Genomic DNA, 19,306 nt, shown 5'->3' with positions numbered 1-19,306 from the left:
TATGATTAGCCAATCTACTGTGAGGATAATATGAGTTCATGAAGGATTGCACACGCTTACAGACACAGAGTTAAGAAACACACATGACAGTATTGATTCCAGGCAAAAGGCCTTAAATTCATTTAGCTTTTAACTGAACTTAAAGAAGGACCAAAGAGGAAGGAAAGCATATATTTTGGTTAAGTCTGATACATTAGAATTAGAAGGTATTGTTACATTAAGGGAGCAAAATGAAATAAAAAGGTTATACCAAAACAGGTGATAACATAGGAAATGTGAGGTTTTAAAATGAAGTTAGTGTTAACACATAGGAGTTGTTTCAAGGCAGCATTTAGCTATGATGAAATGTATACAGGAGTAATTGCTTATATGCTTAAACTTAATTGATTGAAGTGGTTGTTTTCTTTTGGAGTAGATTAACTTGCAGCAGCGACAACTTGTGCATAGGATGTTGATGATCAGATAAGGGAAAGTAGAGCGAGCAACTGGACGTGAAACCAGCGCTTAAAAGAATTTTAAAGTGATGAGTAACGTTGAAGAGTATACATAAATACAAGTCAATAAGTTAAGAAGATAATTAGGATCAGGCTTTTAATTAAAGAGTCCCAGATAGGATAAGTTAGGGAGATGCAAGAAAAGGTGTTTTGTTTCCTTTGCAGAAGACTGATCTCGGCGACCACAGGAGGGGCGAGGATCCTGGAGATCTCGAGGTTCGAGACCACCAGAGAAGGGTCTGCGTGAGGACACAATGTATTGTGACCTCTGGTTTTCCAGAGGTCAAAAGGGGGAGTGTCGAGGAGGGAAATTATTTTACTGCTATTGTTAAATAATTGTTATTGCATTAATAATATAATTTGCAGCATGGATATTGCATTCCAAGGTTTAGACAGTGTCTCTTTCAGAAAGACTGAGTTGCAGGCTGACAGGAAGTTGTATGCAGAAAGAAGCAGGAAGTTATTTTGAGCCGCAGGCTAAGACGAGGCTTGAACAATGTAACAGATAGCTTTATCATTTTATATTAAGGTTTTAGTAGAGGTTCTTGATTAAAACATTTATTTAGTAGAAGACATACACATAGTCTCAGTGAGCTTCTGGTCTGGTAAAAGGTCAGAAGTGTAAGAGGTGACACAAAGAGCATGTGAGGTCAACACACACACACACACACACTTTAAATTAGATTTATTTAGAGGAGAGGTTAGTTATGTTTGGCTGTAACTGCAAAATTGTCTTGGTAAAAGAGGAACCGTTTCTTGGTGTCTCGGCAAGAAAGAGGAACAAGACAAGAACTGAAAGGTAGACAGGAAGGGCTAGCCATGAAAATAGAAGATGATTTTCTAGGTGAAAAGTCATGATGTTGATCTGATCTATGTATAAAATGTATCTGTGACGTATGAAGGGGCGTCACTAAATAAACCCTGATGCTATAAAATATCTGTTCATGCTTTGAGTAAGTCGAAGACTACTTCCTGTCTGCGTACAGAGTTTTCTTCCCACGCGTGTATTCATTAAAATCTTCGTTTGACTTCACCCGGCCGGACCAGTGTGGTTATTCTTCGATCACCTCTTGTACCCTTCCTCAATATTGAATCTTAACAGCGCTCATATCGCCAGTGGCGAGACCCGCGTTGTAGGAGGCGGTCCTGGCGTTTACTGCAGTGCGGATCGATCTGTCCATCCACGGTTTCTGGTTTGGGAATGTGGTGACTCTCGCAAATCTCTCTCAAATCCTGTAAAATAGTCAGATTTCTATTCATATTAATGTACAGAATTCACCTGCTTGCTGCTACTACTGCACATTCACCCAGTGTATATACTATATGTCTGTGTGTATATATACATATATATATATATATATATATATATATATATATATATATATAATGTTCTTCCTCTACACCCCCCCCAATTTTTGCACATGTCGAGGAGCGTGTCAGGCTACATTTCACTGTGTGTTATACTTGTATAACTATGCATGTGACAAATAAAGAACCTTGAACTTGAACTATATATAGACATATATAAATAAAACCACAGGTTTTTTTTACATTAGTAATTCCTTCTGTGCATAATTTTATATTATTGTTAATAATAAATTATTTAAAGCAACAAAACAACCTGAAGAGCCGGTTGGGGGCCAAAAGAGCCGGCTCTTTTTAGTGAGCTGAGCTGCAAGAGCCGGAAATCCCATCAGTAATTCTGACCCTCGGGACCTTCTGAGATTCATGCACGTACAGACAACAGCTAAATCCTCCTGGCTCGTGTCCAGGAACCAGAAGCATGATGCTGATAAACCAGTAGTTCATGAATAAAATTAGCTCCTGGGACATCATATAGGAGAAGAGAGAAGTCTTCTTGTCTCCAGAACTTTATCTGAATGAAGGAAGTTCAGATTTTGTTGTGGATGTTGGCACTTGTCAAGCACAACTTTGGAGGAATTATTTTACAATTTTGAGAAATGTCTTTATTTTTTACCTTGACTACCTGTTTCTGTTTTTGCTAAGTTATACTAATGCCTCAATATGCTGCCAATATATAGCCAATTGGAAGAAATGTGTATTCTCTGACCAGCTGGGGAGTGGTTCCTGATGGTTTGTGTCTATTGCTTTTGTTGATATCGTAAAGAGGGTTCTGCACCCAAATAAACCTCCTTCTGATCTTATGGTCACTAGCAGATTGCTGCAGTTTGCATGGAAGACGCAGACTTGTCTAGAAACACTTGTTAACTAACCACCGAACGCAAGCTGACATAATTGTCAAAATATGATGTAAATTGGAAATGAAGAATTTTCCTCCTTAGAGTAAAAGTTGTGCCTTACGACTGAAACCAGCGCCGTTCAAAAGGTGAAACTTTTGCACTCCTAATGGATTCAATAATGTTTAGCAAGTAGTTGGCATACCATTTCCTCTCCTGATGTTTTCAAGTGCACATGGATATGATGGTAGAGTTGAGAAGAGAAAGCGCACTGGACCCAGATAATTTTTAAGGTTTTACTTTTTTTTAATCTCGTTGTTTAAATTAGAGATGGCACGATACCACTTTTTTATGTCCGATACCGATACCGATATCATAAATTTGGATATCTGCCGATACCGATATGAATCCGATATAGTGTTTTTTAATCAACAAAACTGTTTTTTAAAATATCTTGCTGCATTTTGCAAGTCTGCAAGTTCATACTCAAGTTTAAAACAACAACTACACTAAAGCTATTCTGTTATACCTGTATACAAAAAAAATATTTCATAGTTCAGCAATACTGATCAATCTAATAAACTTAGACCTACACCATCCTCCCTATTCTGGTATTTTAAAGAGTACTTAGCGTAAATATTAAGCAACCTAACTAACAGGGTTCCAACTCCCAGCAACAACAAAAATAAATAAATAAAAAATAGGGAACCACCCCTCACGCGCCACCTCATGATGCTTAATCGACGTAATCAACCTTAATTTGATGCAGTGTGAAAGAAAATGCACAGAAATCAATTATTTTTCAAGAAATATTAAATAGATTCAACATCTTTCTTCAACAAAATTGCAGACTGCACAGATGGTACCTTCCCAAAGTAAAAAGTACTATAGCTTACTAGGGTATATATATATTAGACTTTATAGTCACTATATACAGTAATTGACTTCTATTCATTTTACATCAAATTAAAACTTTGGGTGTCAGATAATTATTTATTAACAGCTCGACATTTTAAATGAGAATAAGAAAGAAAAGTATGTCTTTGTGCCCCCTTTTCCCAGTTAATGCCCTATCGGCCCCCCTGGCTAAACTTTGCTAGATCCGCCCCTGCACAGTTACCAGCCGTCAGCTACGTAGAAAACGATCCTGGTGTAGAAAGTAATATTAAATAAATTGTAACAACAGCTTATCAAGCTTAAACGTGCTGCTGTTGTTCAGCCGCTGGTTTCCTCTTTCTGGCGCAAAGTGGACCAAAAACAAACAAGAGAGACGGACTCGCGACAGAAAACCCGATCAGCTGATCAGTTTCACGATTGAAGTAGCAGCCGGAGAGCGAGAGGCAGTCGCTCGTTAAGCTTAACACAGGAATGCTTTACAAACATTCAGAGATGGACTTACACACTTGCTTTACTTCTCTCGGGGATAACTTTGTCGGAGATGAAATGCCAGGTTGCTAGCGAAGCTCCAAATGCTATCCAGACCACCGACAGGTCCCGCATGCCACAGCCGCTCTATCACGTGATGCATACTGCTCCGACTGCTAACGTTCTGAGGTGAGTTACGGCGTGTTGCAAGTTTTGTGAGGTGCTTTCGTGATATTTAATGGATCGGATTACATTTTTTATTTTTCTCCGATATCCGATCCAGTAATTTAGGTCAGTATCGGACCGATACCGATACGTAATATCGGATCGGTCCATCTCTAGTTTAAATCTAAACTTAAAAGATAATTTAAGTTATCAAAAGTGGGAGTAAAAGAAACACAAATCCCAACACACACATCATACCAAAAGTTAAAGTCTAACAAAATAAGAAGAAAACCTAAATGAAAAGAAAAAAATGCATTGAAAAGAAATTAAAAAACAGAAATAACATTGATTTTTTTAAAGACCTTAAAAAAATCAAAAATGTAATGAATCACATATGTAAGTTTAATTTATTGTGAAAGATTTATTTGGTTTAACTTCTTTTTTTTAACAACAGCATCCCATATTTGTGTGAATGCTTGTAAAGCATTTCTCTTTATTCTTTATCCTTCATTATTCTAGTTGCTTCCGTACGTTATTTGGACTTTAACAACTTCCACAATTTTTGTGCTATTTTCACCATTCAAATGTCACAATATTCTGCTATTTCTGCCTCTCTTTTTTTAAAACTATTCTTCTTTAAACAAGAATTTCACTTTAACATGAAACATTAAGCTCTTATTAATCCATTTTTAGGTTGCTACAAACTTTACCTCAAATGTAATCGGTATAACTGCACGTCCCATATACTCAACATATTTTGAAGTTTTTGTACATATAAAGATCTCACACTGCAGTACAGTCTATCTATGAACATAGGATAAATACATTTACATGTTAATATACTGAGAGCTCAGTCTACTGGTATGTAATTACCATAGCAACCTCAGGTGTAGGTAAACCTAACACCCCTTCAGTCCCATGAATCTTCTGTGCACATTCCAAGAGACCACTGCCTTCTCTTTTTCTTTACTCCAAACTATTGTGGTCTGAATAAGAGTGATTTATAAATGCAGACAGATTGCTGAGGCAGAGCATCTCTTTGCAACAGAGGAATGACTCAGCAGGTTGTATTCTATGAACAGCCTATAAACAGATTGCATGTAAATGCAACAGGCAGCAACAGATTCCTCGCTTTAAAGTGTTTGCATGTCATCCCGGTGCTACACACAATATCTCTGGGAGCTCTGGTTTCTCCTGCCTCTTTTAGAACTATTATGCACAGCTTCTATAACAATAATAGCAAATGGTTGGGAATAATATCAGAAACGCAACGAGCTGAAACAGCATGAATTTGAGTTCCACACAAATTAACTTTTTCTTTTCACAGTTAAACTTAATGAAATCTGTTATAAAAATAGATCTTTATCAAGCTGGTGTTGCATGTAACATGGATCTTTTTTATGAAAGTTTTACACGTTATATATTATTGTGAATAAAATATAGCATAAAACATGGCTGCCAGTAAAAATCTGGAGATCAGGCATTTTTCTTTCCTCATAGTTGTGTGTAATAAAATATATGTAATAACTGTCCTTTCCCATCTCTCTAATATTGTTTGGTATGAAGTGCCAAAAGGTTTTTGGGGCTTTTAAATGATCCTTTTATCAATTTAATGTAAATCTACGCTTCATAACGGTAACATCCAGCATCATTATGCTACCTTGGCCTTTCTGGGTCGAGTTATAGAGTCCTGTTTTTCGCTCTAGTGTTTTGTTTACAGTGTGACTGACGAATAAAAAAAAGAGGTGAGTTAGAAATTTAAATCTTGAGATAGCATTTGCCTAGCAAGGACACATCTTGTAAAAGCCACATGTTAAAATTTTTGTTTTGTTTTGGAGTTTTTTGTCAGATTGAAAATGTTCTGTTATTATGTTCTGCTTTTAAGTAATGTAATGCTTTTGTTCACTGGTATATTGCATCTTAATGGCGCCCCAGTGTTACAATCTAAAAGTCTGATTTATGAATAAAATGCCATAGAGAAGGATTGCATCTCAATGATTGCTTTTGAAATTCTGTTCTCTCTCTTTTTCATGGTAACTCTTTAACTTGAAAATGATAAAAATATGTTTTGAAACTAAATTCTGAACTGATAAAAAAGGCTGTTAGAAAACTAAGAACCTTGATGGACAAATAAGTTTTTTTTCTGGTACTTGAAAAAGCATGACACAGCTTTTGATATCCTTATGAATCTTACTGTTAATGGAAGAGAACAAAGGACAAAGATTGTGAACTTGCTTCAAGTTTCATCTGTAGTTTGACTTTTACATAACCATTAGTGTGACAATTCTCTAGTTATCAATTATCATGTGAGACTCCTTCATGGTCTTAATCATTTATTTCTCATTATTTAATGTTATTTAATTTAACATACTGAAAATAGATGAGAAAAAGCCATTTATGCTCTGAAAAAAGGTCAAATTCAGTGTGAAGCCACTTTGTGCCTTCTTTTTTTAACTGTGCCAAGAATGTAATACCATTCTTGGTATTACAGAGATTCATCACATCACATCTTCTCAAGCTCTTCTCTGAGCCCTTGGTGCTTCTCCACCTTTGTGTTCCTTCCTCCTGATGTAACCTCCTTATGTTTTTTCTAAAATTATAGCTTATTCTTCTATTGTAAACTGACTTTCAGCTGGCAGTACACCAATCAATGTGATTGGCCAAATGTTGCCAGTGCCAACCCTTTCATGTGTTAATTGGGAAACCCTTCATCCAGATCCCTGTTGATTTAAAGATGGCTGAACTACAAGACTTTACTGATGGTGGAGTAATATATAACTGGAGGTAGATTGTAAGTGGAGACTTAAGTAACATTTCACCAGGTGATGCTTGCTCGGGTTTTGATTTACAGGGGTTGCTGCTGAGCTCATTGCTGACATCACTAGTCTAGTTCAGTTAACTTTCTGCTCACTTTATTCACACTGTAAAATCTAATTAGTTCACAGAACTCAAAAAAAACTATGCAAACTCGTTGCCTCAAAAAAATTGAGTAAAGTTTACTTAAGATGACTAAGTCAAGGCAACTTATTCACGTTGAGTACAGAGTAAAAAAAAAATTTACTTTCCAAAACTCAAAAAAAAAAAAAGCAAACTCGTTGCCTCAAAAGCACTAAGTAAAGCTTACTTAAGATGACTGTTAGGACAACTTATTCATTGCAAGTATGCAGTATTACGCTAATGCTAGGTTGGCCATGAAAGAACTTTCTGCAGCCATTAACAAACACCAGAATAAACACCCCGAGGCTGCTTTTATTGTTGCTGGCGACTTCAACCACACCAACTTAAAGACAGTCCTCCCCAGATTCCACCAACATGTCTCCTGCCACACCAGAGGGGACAAGACTTTAGACCATGTTTATTCCAACCTGGCTGGAGCCTACAAACCAACACCCCTCCCCCACATTGGACAATCGGGCCATCTCTCCCTGTTCCTCACACCTTGGTATTCACCACTCATCCAATGTGTGAAACCTGCTGTGAGGACAATTAAAGTGTGAGGAGGAGATGCACACGCCTACAGTACAGCCAGGACTAATCTAAAGAAGGGTATCAAAAAAGCCAAACACCATTACAAAAAGAAGGTAGAAGAACACTTCTCCAACTCCAACCCCCAACGCATATGGCAAGGACTCCAGACCATTACAGACTAGAGGACCACCGACCCCTCCCCCGCATCCTCTGATGTCTCCTTCCTCAACGAGCTTAACAACTTTTATGCTTGTTTTGAGCGAGGGAACCCCACAACCACAACCAAAGCAGACATGACGCCAGACCACCAACCTCTGACTCTCTCCCTGACCGATGTAGGAGCGGTGCTGAGGAGGATCAATGTCCACGAGGCTGCAGGTCCTGATGGCATCCCCGGGCGTGTTCTCAGAGCGTGTTCTGACGAGCTTGCAGGAGTGCTGAAAGACATATTCAACCTGTCCTTGGCCCACGCTGTGGTACCGGCCTGCTTCAAATCCACCTCCATCCTCCCAATACCCAAAAACTCCAACCAATCTAGCCTCAATGGTCCTAGCCAGGGGGTGGATCTAGAGAAATTTTCTTAGGGTGGCATGAGGGTGGCAAAGAAATCAAATGGGGTGGCAAAATCAAAGCCTTTTTTTCAAACACATATGCAGGTGGTTACATATGGTTAAAATGATTCAAATGCAGTAAGTATACAAGTTTTTCATATAAATATAGTCTATAACTTAATTATTGTCTGTAGCCCACATAATTACACACTTTAGTTACCTAAAACATGAGAGTTTTGATCTAATGTACTGTATAGCCTGTATAATAAATAAATATGTAGCCCAATAAGTGTAAAATCCAGAAACCTACATGTAACACTCATGTGCGTGTTTCGAATACTCCCAGATCAAAAACGGCATGTCACCCAAATTTGACACCAAAGAGCTCAATGATTTGGACCAGTAGGTTCGGCTACGTACAGGAGAGGCGAACTGAATGAGACTCAGACAACCGCGAGTTTTGAAAAGTTACCGGAGTTGTATTTTTCTTTTCATTTAGAAACAACAGAACATTATGATAAACATACAAAACATTTACAAATTAAATTATTCCCTTTCGGTATCAGTACTCTATCAATGATACCTTTTGGCAAAATCACAGTAATCACTCGATGAGAGAGAAATCTTACCTGGGTGCACCCTTTCTAGAAGTACAGTTCACATCCAACAATGAACCACAATTTCAATCATCAGCATATAAATGTTAACACTTACTTGCATTTTCACAGATTTCATTACAATTAGCAACAGTTAATCAGCTGGAGGGTTATTTCCAACCGCTCACACTCACTTTTGTTCACATTTATGGAATGTACAGAGTCCGTGAACCCAAGTCCTTATAACAACCCACCCGCGAGTCCAGAGGGATGTATGTGAAGAAGGGGGACTACTAGTACAAAATGGCGTGATGTGTTTCTGTTTTGTTGCATCTGGCCTACCACACTCTGATGTGCAGGACAGAACAAAGTCAATTGGTCCTTCAACGCCATCAATTTCAGGATCCGTTGGAATGCACCAGGAAGATACAAACCAAAGAAACAAAAAAACAAAACCAAACAACAAAAAAAACCTGACCTGTCAACGACAGTGTCATGGGACATATTAAGTTCCTCATAAAATCACAATTCACACATTCGCTTCAACTACTGGGTTTCAGTAAATTGAACAAAGTTTCCTACAGAACATTCCTAAACAATTATCATTAAACACTGGAAAATTTTACTTGCAAGGCATTCATGAAACACCGATAAATAATGAACAAGTAAAATACTTTGCTCACCGATCTCAGAATTAGAAAGACGGAGCAGCGCGAGATGGCGCACGACCGATGAAATGGCGTCGTCTCTAACTCCCGACCTTTCTCGACTAAGCAATGTAAAAAGAACCAGCTAATTACTCGTCTTAGCAATATACAAACAATAAAATAGTTTTAGTAAACGGTGAATGCTAACTCTCCGCTTATATTACTCTTTTTCATACCTTGTCTCAATAATTCGCCGTGTCTCGTTTCCTCACTAGCTTGCTCATGGAAGGTTTGCGAGCGAAAAAGAGAGAAGAGAAAAATCTGTGTCCTCCTAGGCAGGGGCGGCAGGCAGAGCCTGTACCACGTTTCAGCAGCTCATTGGCCTAGAGTAACACGTGTCTAAACCAGAACAGTTAACTCCTTAACTGCTGCACCTATGGTTTATTCATTATAAATGAAGTGTGCTGCTTAGATTAATGATTCTTTTCTCATTCTGGCATATTTTATCTAAGCCATACTCAAATGTGGGTTACACCCTCCCCACTTGATGGTATGCACGTCCCTGTGCATCTAAATGGCTAGACTGCATAGAGCTTGAAATGGCTTCGTTTAGGCTATTAAATACTGCATTAACAACATACAGTAAGGGGTTACCTAAGGTAGAATACTGCAACCTTTCTGGTGCTTGACATGACCTTTGAGATCGACGAAGAATGTCATGTTCTTCCTGAGAGCTGTTCTGTGAACCAAGCGAACTAGGCTGCTCAGTTATGACTCCTTCTTGGTCATTAGGACGCTCTAGCATCATCTCATCCACATTGGGCAGGACTTGCTCGCTAGGTTGCTGGGTTCTCTCCACAGGATCTTCAACTTGAATGTTGGTCTCCAGCAAGCTAGGCTCAGGTAAGTCCACATGTTCGGGTAAGTTTTCAGTTGCAGTTTCAGGTAAGTTCACAACTTCCGTTTCGGGTAAGTTCACAACTTCCGTTTCCTCAATTTCCTCTGATTGTCTGTCACGTCCGATGGGATTGTCACATTCGGTGGGGTTGTCACATTCGGTGGGATTGTCACATTCGGCTTCATCATAAGCTGGAGAGTGTCTTTGCACACTTTCAGTGCGGGGCACAACGAGAGTTGGCTTGACAGAGCTGGTAATGGAGATTGGTATCCAGGTAGGTACTGATAACTACTCTGAGTCAAGGTCATCGTCGTCTTCCTGAACAACAGTTTGCCTTGTGTTCCGCCGAGCTTGGGGCTTTTTGGGACTGTTTTCAGTTGACTCCGTGACCGGTATGAAGCTACAAGGAAGGAGCAGGTCTCTGTGCAATGTTCGGACTGGTCTTTCTTTCGCTTCCGGTTTAACCGTATAGACTGGTAGTTCGCCTGCTCTTCTCAGAACTACGTACACATCATCTTCCCATCTGTCTGCCAACTTATGCTTTCCCCTCAGTTTAACATTACGCACGAGAACCCTGTCACCCACATTGAGAGTTGAGTCAACCACTTGCTTGTCAAAGCGAGTTTTATTGCGCTCAGCATTCTTTTGTGCGTTTGAGGTTGCGATCTTAAAACTCTTCTCCAACCTATGTTTTAGATCACTGACGAACTGGGAGTGTGACTTCTTCTGGGCATTCACAGGCAACCCAAATACTAGATCAATGGGAAGCCTTGGTTGTCTCCCAAACATCAGCACATAAGGCGAATAGCCCGTCACATCATTCTTGGTACAATTATATGCATGTACTAGAGGTTTCACATAGTCTTTCCAATGCAACTTCTCATTGTCATTCAAGATACCAAGCATTTGGAGAAGTGTTCTGTTGAACCTCTCAACTGGATTGGCTCTGGGGTGGTACGGCGTTGTGTGTATCTTTTTCATGCCGATAATTTCGCAGAGTTCATTTATTGTTTTCGATTCGAAATCGGGGCCTTGATCACTTAAAAGTCTCTCTGGGACACCATAATGAACAATGAAGTTCTCCCAGAGGGCCTTTGCAACAGTGCGCGCTCGTTGGTTGGGTGTAGGGACAGCTACTGCGAACTTAGTAAAGTGATCAGTTATAACTAATACATCCTTACTGTTAGACTGATCTGGCTCAATAGATAGATAATCTATACAGACCAGTTCAAGGGGCCTGCTTGTCTTGATGTTCATGAGGGGAGCTGCCCTCTCCGGCCTACACTTCCGGCGAACACACCGTTTACACGTGTTGATCATTTTTTCAACTGACGTCTGCATTTTTGGCCAGTAAAACAGAGTTCTGACCAGGTCAATAGTGCGGTCAGTTCCTAGGTGGCCCATGTTACTGTGGAGGTGTTGGAAGACTACTGGCCTCAACTCCTCGGGTAACACGAGTTGAAAGGAGATGTCTGGACTGGTTTGCCTCTTTTGGTAAAGAACTCCATTCTGCAGTTCAAGACGACTGAGCTCACGCAGTAACAAGGGAAGCTCAGGTAGTTCTGCTCTAAGACTGGGAGGTGGGGTCTGACCAGTTTCTAACAGAGTGACTATAGCATCGAGAGCTGGGTCTAGCCTCTGTTTCTGTCTGAGCTCATCCTCTGCCATAGGCGGGGGAAGAGGAGAACCATTCAACAGCTCTTCTGCAAAGCTATCAGGGACAGCTGTAGCATGTAAGGCTAAGGACTCAACTAAAGCCAAACCTGGGCAAGTGAATGACTCTGAATCCAGGCCTGCAGAATTAACTGAATGCCTTTCACAGATGGCCTGTACAACCTCCCTAGAAACCATTTCTTTGTCATCGCCACTGAGGTGAGTGAGGGCGAATTGCCGGATCCTTTCACTTTCCTTCTGTGAGACAGGATCATCACCTGGGCTACCATGGGGACGACGACACAGTGCATCCGCGTCTACGTTTTGTTTACCAGCCCTGTACTGGAGTTGGAATGAAAAAATAGACAAGGCTGAGAGCCAACGGTAACTCGTTGCATCCAGCTTCGCTGATGTTAGGATGTACGTTAACGGATTACTGTCTGTCACTACTGTGAAATCCGTACCATACAGGTAGTCGGAGAGCTTTTCGGTGACAGCCCACTTAAGACCCAAGAACTCCAGCTTGTGGGCTGGATATCTCATCTCACTTCTTGAAAGTCCTCTGCTAGCAAAGGCTATGGCCCTCAACTGTCCATCCTGGAGTTGGTACAGAGCGGCACCAAGGCCAATGGTACTAGCATCCGTGTGGAGGATATATGGGAGTCTGGGGTCGGCAAAACCCAACACTGGGGCTGAGGTTAGCCTACCAATGACTTGTTCAAAAGCCTCTTGACACTTTTGAGTCCACCTGTCCCCAAATAGCTCTTTCGGGCTATGGTACATGGAGCTTTGTTGCTTCGTGGGTCTTTTCTTTCCTTTTCTCAATGGTGGGTAACCAGCGGTTAACTCATTCAACGGCCTTACAATATTAGAAAAACCCTGGATGAATCGCCGGTAGTACCCAGCAAAGCCCAAAAATGACCTTAACTCTTTAAGGTTGGTGGGGACGGGCCAACTCGTGAGGGCTTTGATCTTCTCTGCATCAGTCTCGACTCCACGCTCTGACACCACGTGGCCGAGATACTTAACAGAGGTTTGGAAAAATTTACACTTCTCGGGTGCTAATTTTAACCCAAACTCTTTCAACCACAACAGGACCTTCTTCAGGCGTTGCTCGTGTTCTTCAAGAGATGATGAAAAGATGATGAGATCATCAATAAAGACAAGGACCTCCTTAAGATTTATCGGACCCATACACTGCTCCATGAGCCTTTGAAAAGTGGAGGGTGCGTTGGTGATCCCTTGGGGCATCCTATTGAATTCCCAAAATCCTAAGGGACATACGAAGGCTGTTTTCTGCTTGTCTGACTCTGACATTTCAATCTGATAATATCCCGACTTGAGATCCAGGACCGAGAACCATTTCGACCCTGCTAGAGCGGAAAAAGCTTCTTCCAGATTCGGGAGTGCATATGCGTCTTTGATGGTTTGGAGGTTGTTGAAATCTCCCAATTCTTTTGATCTTTGGGCTGAAGGAAGGACAATACTCGGTGTATAAATGCTCAATCAACAATCATTTATTTCCATACAATTCAACACAAAGAGCATTAAGACGTCCGGACGGGAGAAATGCTGCCAGAGGGTCAGGCACATTTTTCTCAACATGGTGGCGATTTTCACAGACTTTTATAGCTTCTGACAGCCCCCACCTAGTCATAAAAGCTACATCTTCACATGTTTTTCTACTTCTTAGCGAGACTGGCTCCTGACTTTGGCTCCCTGTCTTCCTGCAAAGGTGGGGGTATAGAATGTAGTTTATCTCTTGTGCCCTAGACTCAGAGTCTCCTTTCTCTTCATGATTCAGCAATAAAACATGTCAAGAACACAGTGTGAGACATTCACAGCCGATCAAGGATACAGAGTGATGCACATTTATCTAATAAACTAATATGTGAATATGTTCTGTTAACTCAAAAGTATAATGAGAACTAGACTACATACACAGCACACCATCTAAACTAAAGGATAATATATGTCCTACAGCTGTTAACATAATTCAACTACATTGACTAGGATCATAAAATAACATATGTTTTACTCATAATCTTCACAAGGTTTAACCTCCGGTAGTCAATGCACAAGCGAACTGACCCATCTTTCTTTTTGACTACTACGATTGGGGAAGCGAATGGTGATTCAGATTCCCGTATCATTCCCGCGTCGAGCAGTTCCTGCAGGTGCTTCCTCACGGCCTCCACATCGTGTGGATGTATTGGTCGGGGTCTGGACTTGAATGGGGTTTCATCACTAAGCTTGATGTGATGTTGCACCTTCTCTGTGTGTCCAAAATCCAATGCATGCTGCGAAAACACTTCAGGCATTGAATTTAGCAACTTTGTGACACGATTTCTCCATTCATCAGGTAAGTCATTTCCAAAGTTGAAACTGATTTCTTCAGGTTGAGAAGAATTTCCTGAGTGGTCTGAAGAGTTTGACATCTTCTCTGTCTGTTCTTTACATATGACTCTGGTCACGGCATTAATGTCGGCTAGCACACGGCCTGACAGGACAACAATGTCGTGATCGGTTTCATTTTTCACTACAACCGGCAGTTTACAAGGCCGCTTGGCTGGCAGGTTGACAAGACCAGTTAACACAAGCAAACCACTGGGTAAGGGAAAATCTGATGATGATTCGACAACTGCACATTTCTCATTAATGGAGTTGGGAATGTACACCGAAGCTTCTAAAACTGCTGTCTGCCCTGCCGCCACCACGGCTTGCTTTTTACCCGTTAACTTTGCACACCCAAGGCTGCAATTGCTAGCGGCTTTTCGACGTACTCCAAGGATTTTGAGGAGCGTTCTGAAACCATGGGGGACGGGCTGAAAGTTCGCACTGGACTCATGGAAGTCAGCATAAAGGGCATCTAAGGTATTTGTACCTATCAAGATCTGCTCTACATAGAACGCGGAAGTGTTAGTGCAAGTAGTCCATTTCAGTAAAACGGAGCGAGTTTAAACAGTTGGCGTTCGAGAAACGGTAAATCTGTTAAATCCGACTGTTTTCTTCCAGTGTCGCTGCTTTCGGACTGACGAAATAAAGAAATGGTGAAAATATCTGTTCTGAAGGTGGAGAACCCATCGTGTCTCTGGGGTGCCATTTGGGGTCTCAGCGGCGATGTGGAGACTTCAGAACATTACAAAAAGCTACATTTTCAGATGAACCTCTTCTACCGCGACACCATGCAGGACGTGTGCACGCTAAAGCCTACGTTGTTGGAGGAAGGACGGGTGTATGTGGTGTACTGGGCGGTAAAGAAGTCGTGGTTTCGGGCCGTGGTGGAGTCGATCTTCGTGGACTCGGTTTCCTGTCAAGCTTGTTGCTTTCTGGTCGACCACGGAGAGAAAGTCGTCGTCCCCTCAGAGCAGATCCGGTTGGCAATGGAAAACTTCCTTCAGCTGCCTTTCTGGGTGCAAAAGTTCCACCTGGCGGGAATCAAACCAACAACCCTGCGAGTGTCTCTGCTTGAGGAGAAGGCAGAGCTCAAACCGTCAGCTCGGTGGGACAGCTCTGCCACGCTCTTCCTGCACAAGCTGCTGCAAGCATCGACCCTAAAGGAGGCCGTGCTGCTTGAACCTGAGTCAGACTCTACCCCTATCAAGCTTTACGTGACTGTTGGTGACATCAAGATCTGTGTGAATGACGACTTGGTGGCGAAGAGGTTTGCCTACTACAGCACAAAATCAGGCGACGGCCTGGAGGAGGGAGACCGACTTCCTGTGATGCTGTCCTACAGCATCTTAACCCAGAGCGTCTTCCCCAAGCCGACAGCACAAACCCAACCGCCTCCCGATCAGCAGAGTCTGGTTGAAGCTGGGGGGGCAGCTGATTGGCTTACAGCTCCTTCCCTGCTTCCTCAGATTGTACAACACAAGCTGGTGAAGGCTGGAGGTGAACATCGGTCAGTGGTCACAAAACAACAGCTGTCTCCAAACAGCCAGTCAGGGAGCGGCTCAGACGCAGCTGAGAGCAGCTCGTCAGACGACGCAGACTCGTCTCTGGCTGCAGCCCTCACAAAAAACCATCAGCTGTTCAGGTTTCTACAGTTTATGAAGCCGGGCAGCAGTTCCGAGCTGGCAGCTCCCCAGGAAGCTGAGGTGTTGCCTCTGATGAGTGAGAAACCAGGAGCTGAGAATCTTCAGAGCTGTCAGGCTGAATCTTTGGTGGATGAAGAGGCAAGCAGCTCCAGCACATCTGTCGCCTCGGCTCCAGCAGAGGAGACCCAGCGCAGTGAGAAGGACTGGGCCTGTGCACGCCTGTTGGAGTTGTTGAATCCACAGGCTCTGAACCCCGATCCTGACGCCCAAGACGCTGTGGTTTCTCCCCTCGACCCCTGCCGGAGTGGGATTCTGGTGCACGCTACCTTCCCAGCAGAGCCGTGGATCAGTGTGAATGACCCCGCCATCGCAGACACCCTCTGCTGGGTAAACAAGAATACACCCTGAGTTTGTCATCAGGATCTTTAACATGCTAGGAAACGAGAGTTTAGTGACCTGAACATTCAGGTGTAATTGTAAATGTTGTGAAAGTGGTTTCGTTATTAACAACACAGCATCAGATTCAATTTCAAATTTGAAATGTTCTCAGAAATGGTTCAGAAATACAAATAAAGTTGTTGTTAATTTAAAAAAAAAAAAATAAAAAAATAAAAATAAAAAAAAGATCTGCTCTCGCACCTCGGCTCGCAGAGGGGAGATAACTAATGCTAGGGTATTAACACTAATATCCGAACCCACAAAGTTCTTGGGAAAGGTGATTGAGAGTTCCACATAACCTAGATAAGGGACAGATTGGCCGTTTGCACACTCTACGTCTAGGAGATCACCCAACGGGTTTATAGGCAAGTCTGAGAGATGCTTCTCATAAAAACTCTGAGGCACGGTTATCACTTGTGACCCTGTATCAAGAAGACAGTTCGTTTCTCTGCCAGTGATGTTGACAGTAGCAGAAGTTTTGGTTCCGACCAAACCCTTTGGGAGGTGTATAGACGGCGCTTTTGACTGAACTTCCTTTGAAAAGGCACGTTGTGGCTTGGGACGAGAATTGTCTCCGGCAGCCCCCACTTGTCCCACACTGGAGGCTGGGATTAGTTTAAAGGCGGCTCCTCACTGGCCCTAGTTGATGCTTCCCAACTAGATTGCCTTTCTTTCAGCTGTTTTCTCTTCGTGGCCACTAAGGATGGATTTGGTTCGTTTTCACATGATGAGGCAATATGACCGTCCTCACCACAGTGAAAGCAGTACCAAGGACGCGGCTTTGCGTTGGCTTTTGCAAAGTTCTGTGTGGTCGAAGCCTTCCTTTTCGTGGGGTAGACTTCGACTTTGGCATTAACTGTGTGGCACTTTGACTTTGAGTGCTTGGGCTGATTTTGCTTTTGGCTTTCTATTTTCCAACTGTTAAGTTGTGCACTCAAATCAGCAATTTGTTTCTTTAACACATCGAGGTCAGACTCACAGCTACTTGCTGTTTGTACATTTGACATGGCCCAGTGCTTTGGATTACTAGGGCCAGGTTTGCTCTGACCAAGATGTTGTCTCATACGACGGACTTTTGAGGCTTGCTTGTCCTCTTCTGTGCGTAGAAGCAAGAGTAGCTCAGAGAACAAAGGTGGGCTCTCTTTTCTTTGTCCTAGCTGGAGGTCACTGATGAGACTGTCCTCCCAACAGCCACGAAGAAATTGCTTTAACAATTGCTTGTCAAAATCCGACACATCGACACCTCCTCGTCGCATTGCTTTGGTCAAACAGACATGTAACCTTTGCAAATAGGCTGATGGTCTTTCTCCTTCATTCTGTAGTGTGTTCATGAATCGCGCATAGAGCTCGTCGCCATCTTCGACGGCTCCAAACGCAGAATCGAGTACTCTCAGGTACTCAGAGGGTCTAGCATTTGGACCTAAATGCTTAGTGCCGTCTGTGGCAGGCGACAGAAGGCTGTCAAGTATCCTCTGTGTGCAGTTCAAGTCAGAAACGGCTGGATCACTCATGAGGACTTCAACACTTGTGCGCCAGGCGTCGTAATCAGCGTCACTGTTAGGGCGGGGAATGCGCCCAGAGAAAGCTCTAATCCTACTCGGCATGGGCGAGTGTGAAGAAACTTCACTACTGCGTACCACATGTTCAACTACCACCCGCCGGACATTGGGCGGGTTAAGCTCAAGTGTGGGATGGAACTGGGTCGGTGAGTCAAGATCGATCAGGTTTTGATTTAAGATTGGAATCGAATCCGTAGACTGTGAGAAATCGGCAGCAGGTTGGCTGAGGGAATGGTCACCCTGTGCATGCAACCTTGTCTCGCCTCTGTTAACAGGGGGAGAAACTGTAGGCTGAGAGGATAGAGGGGGCGCGTTTAAGTTAGCTAGCCCCTCTTTGGGCATGTTTTCTAGCGAGTGGCCACTAAGATTGGCCATTTCAGACAGTTGTCTCATGTATGCTCTGGTGACATTCCTTGCATTTGCTGCATACACCTCAGTTAAACTCCTAATCTCAAACGTGACTTCAGGCTGAGCAGAACTTTGGATAGTCTGTGGCAAAAGGGGATTCAAAGTATCCATTGCACTGGCATGATTGAACTCAGCTATCATCTGCCTGTGAAATTCAGAATGCGGATCATCTATACGGATGTGGCGGCTAACTGAACCGTTTTTCCCCAGGTAAATAGCTACTTCTTCATCGAGGTCGCTGTTAGTAAGCCCTTTTATGATTACTGCGTTAGGGATTTTAATTGCCTCTTTAAGTACTACGTCCATTTTGTCAAACTCGGTTTTGATTGTTTCTTATCGTTGTAATACTTAATAAGATGAGTCTCATGCAGTTTCACAATAACTCCTGGCTGGCTTGCCAACTGTAACACTCATGTGCGTGTTTCGAATACTCCCAGATCAAAAACGGCACGTCACCCAAATTTGACACCAAAGAGCTCAATGATTTGGACCAGTAGGTTCGGCTACGTACAGGAGAGGCGAACTGAATGAGACTCAGACAACCGCGAGTTTTGAAAAGTTACCGGAGTTGTATTTTTCTTTTCATTTAGAAACAACAGAACATTATGATAAACATACAAAACATTTACAAATGAAATTATTCCCTTTCGGTACCAGTACTCTCTCAATGATACCTTTTGGCAAAATCACAGTAATCACTCGATGAGAAAGAAATCTTACCTGGGTGCACCCTTTCTAGAAGTACAGTTCACATCCAACAATGAACCACAATTTCAATCATCAGCATATAAATGTTAACACTTACTTGCATTTTCACAGATTTCAT

General features: G+C 42.3%; 1 protein-coding gene across 1 annotated transcript; it reads left to right on the top strand.

Annotated features, from left to right (window-relative positions):
• Positions 1-15,082: 15,082 nt before the first annotated feature.
• Positions 15,083-16,483, top strand: LOC113033688 (tudor domain containing 12). Its single transcript, XM_026187733.2, has one exon. It carries the CDS (start codon positions 15,083-15,085, stop codon positions 16,481-16,483), a length of 1,401 nt encoding a protein of 466 aa, XP_026043518.2.
• Positions 16,484-19,306: the final 2,823 nt, after the last annotated feature.

Source organism: Astatotilapia calliptera, chromosome 12, assembly GCF_964374335.1.
Source record: "Astatotilapia calliptera chromosome 12, fAstCal68.1, whole genome shotgun sequence".
Lineage (NCBI taxonomy): Eukaryota > Metazoa > Chordata > Actinopteri > Cichliformes > Cichlidae > Astatotilapia > Astatotilapia calliptera.
The sequence above is the reverse complement of the archived record's forward strand: the minus strand, read 5'-3'. Positions and strand labels throughout refer to the sequence as shown.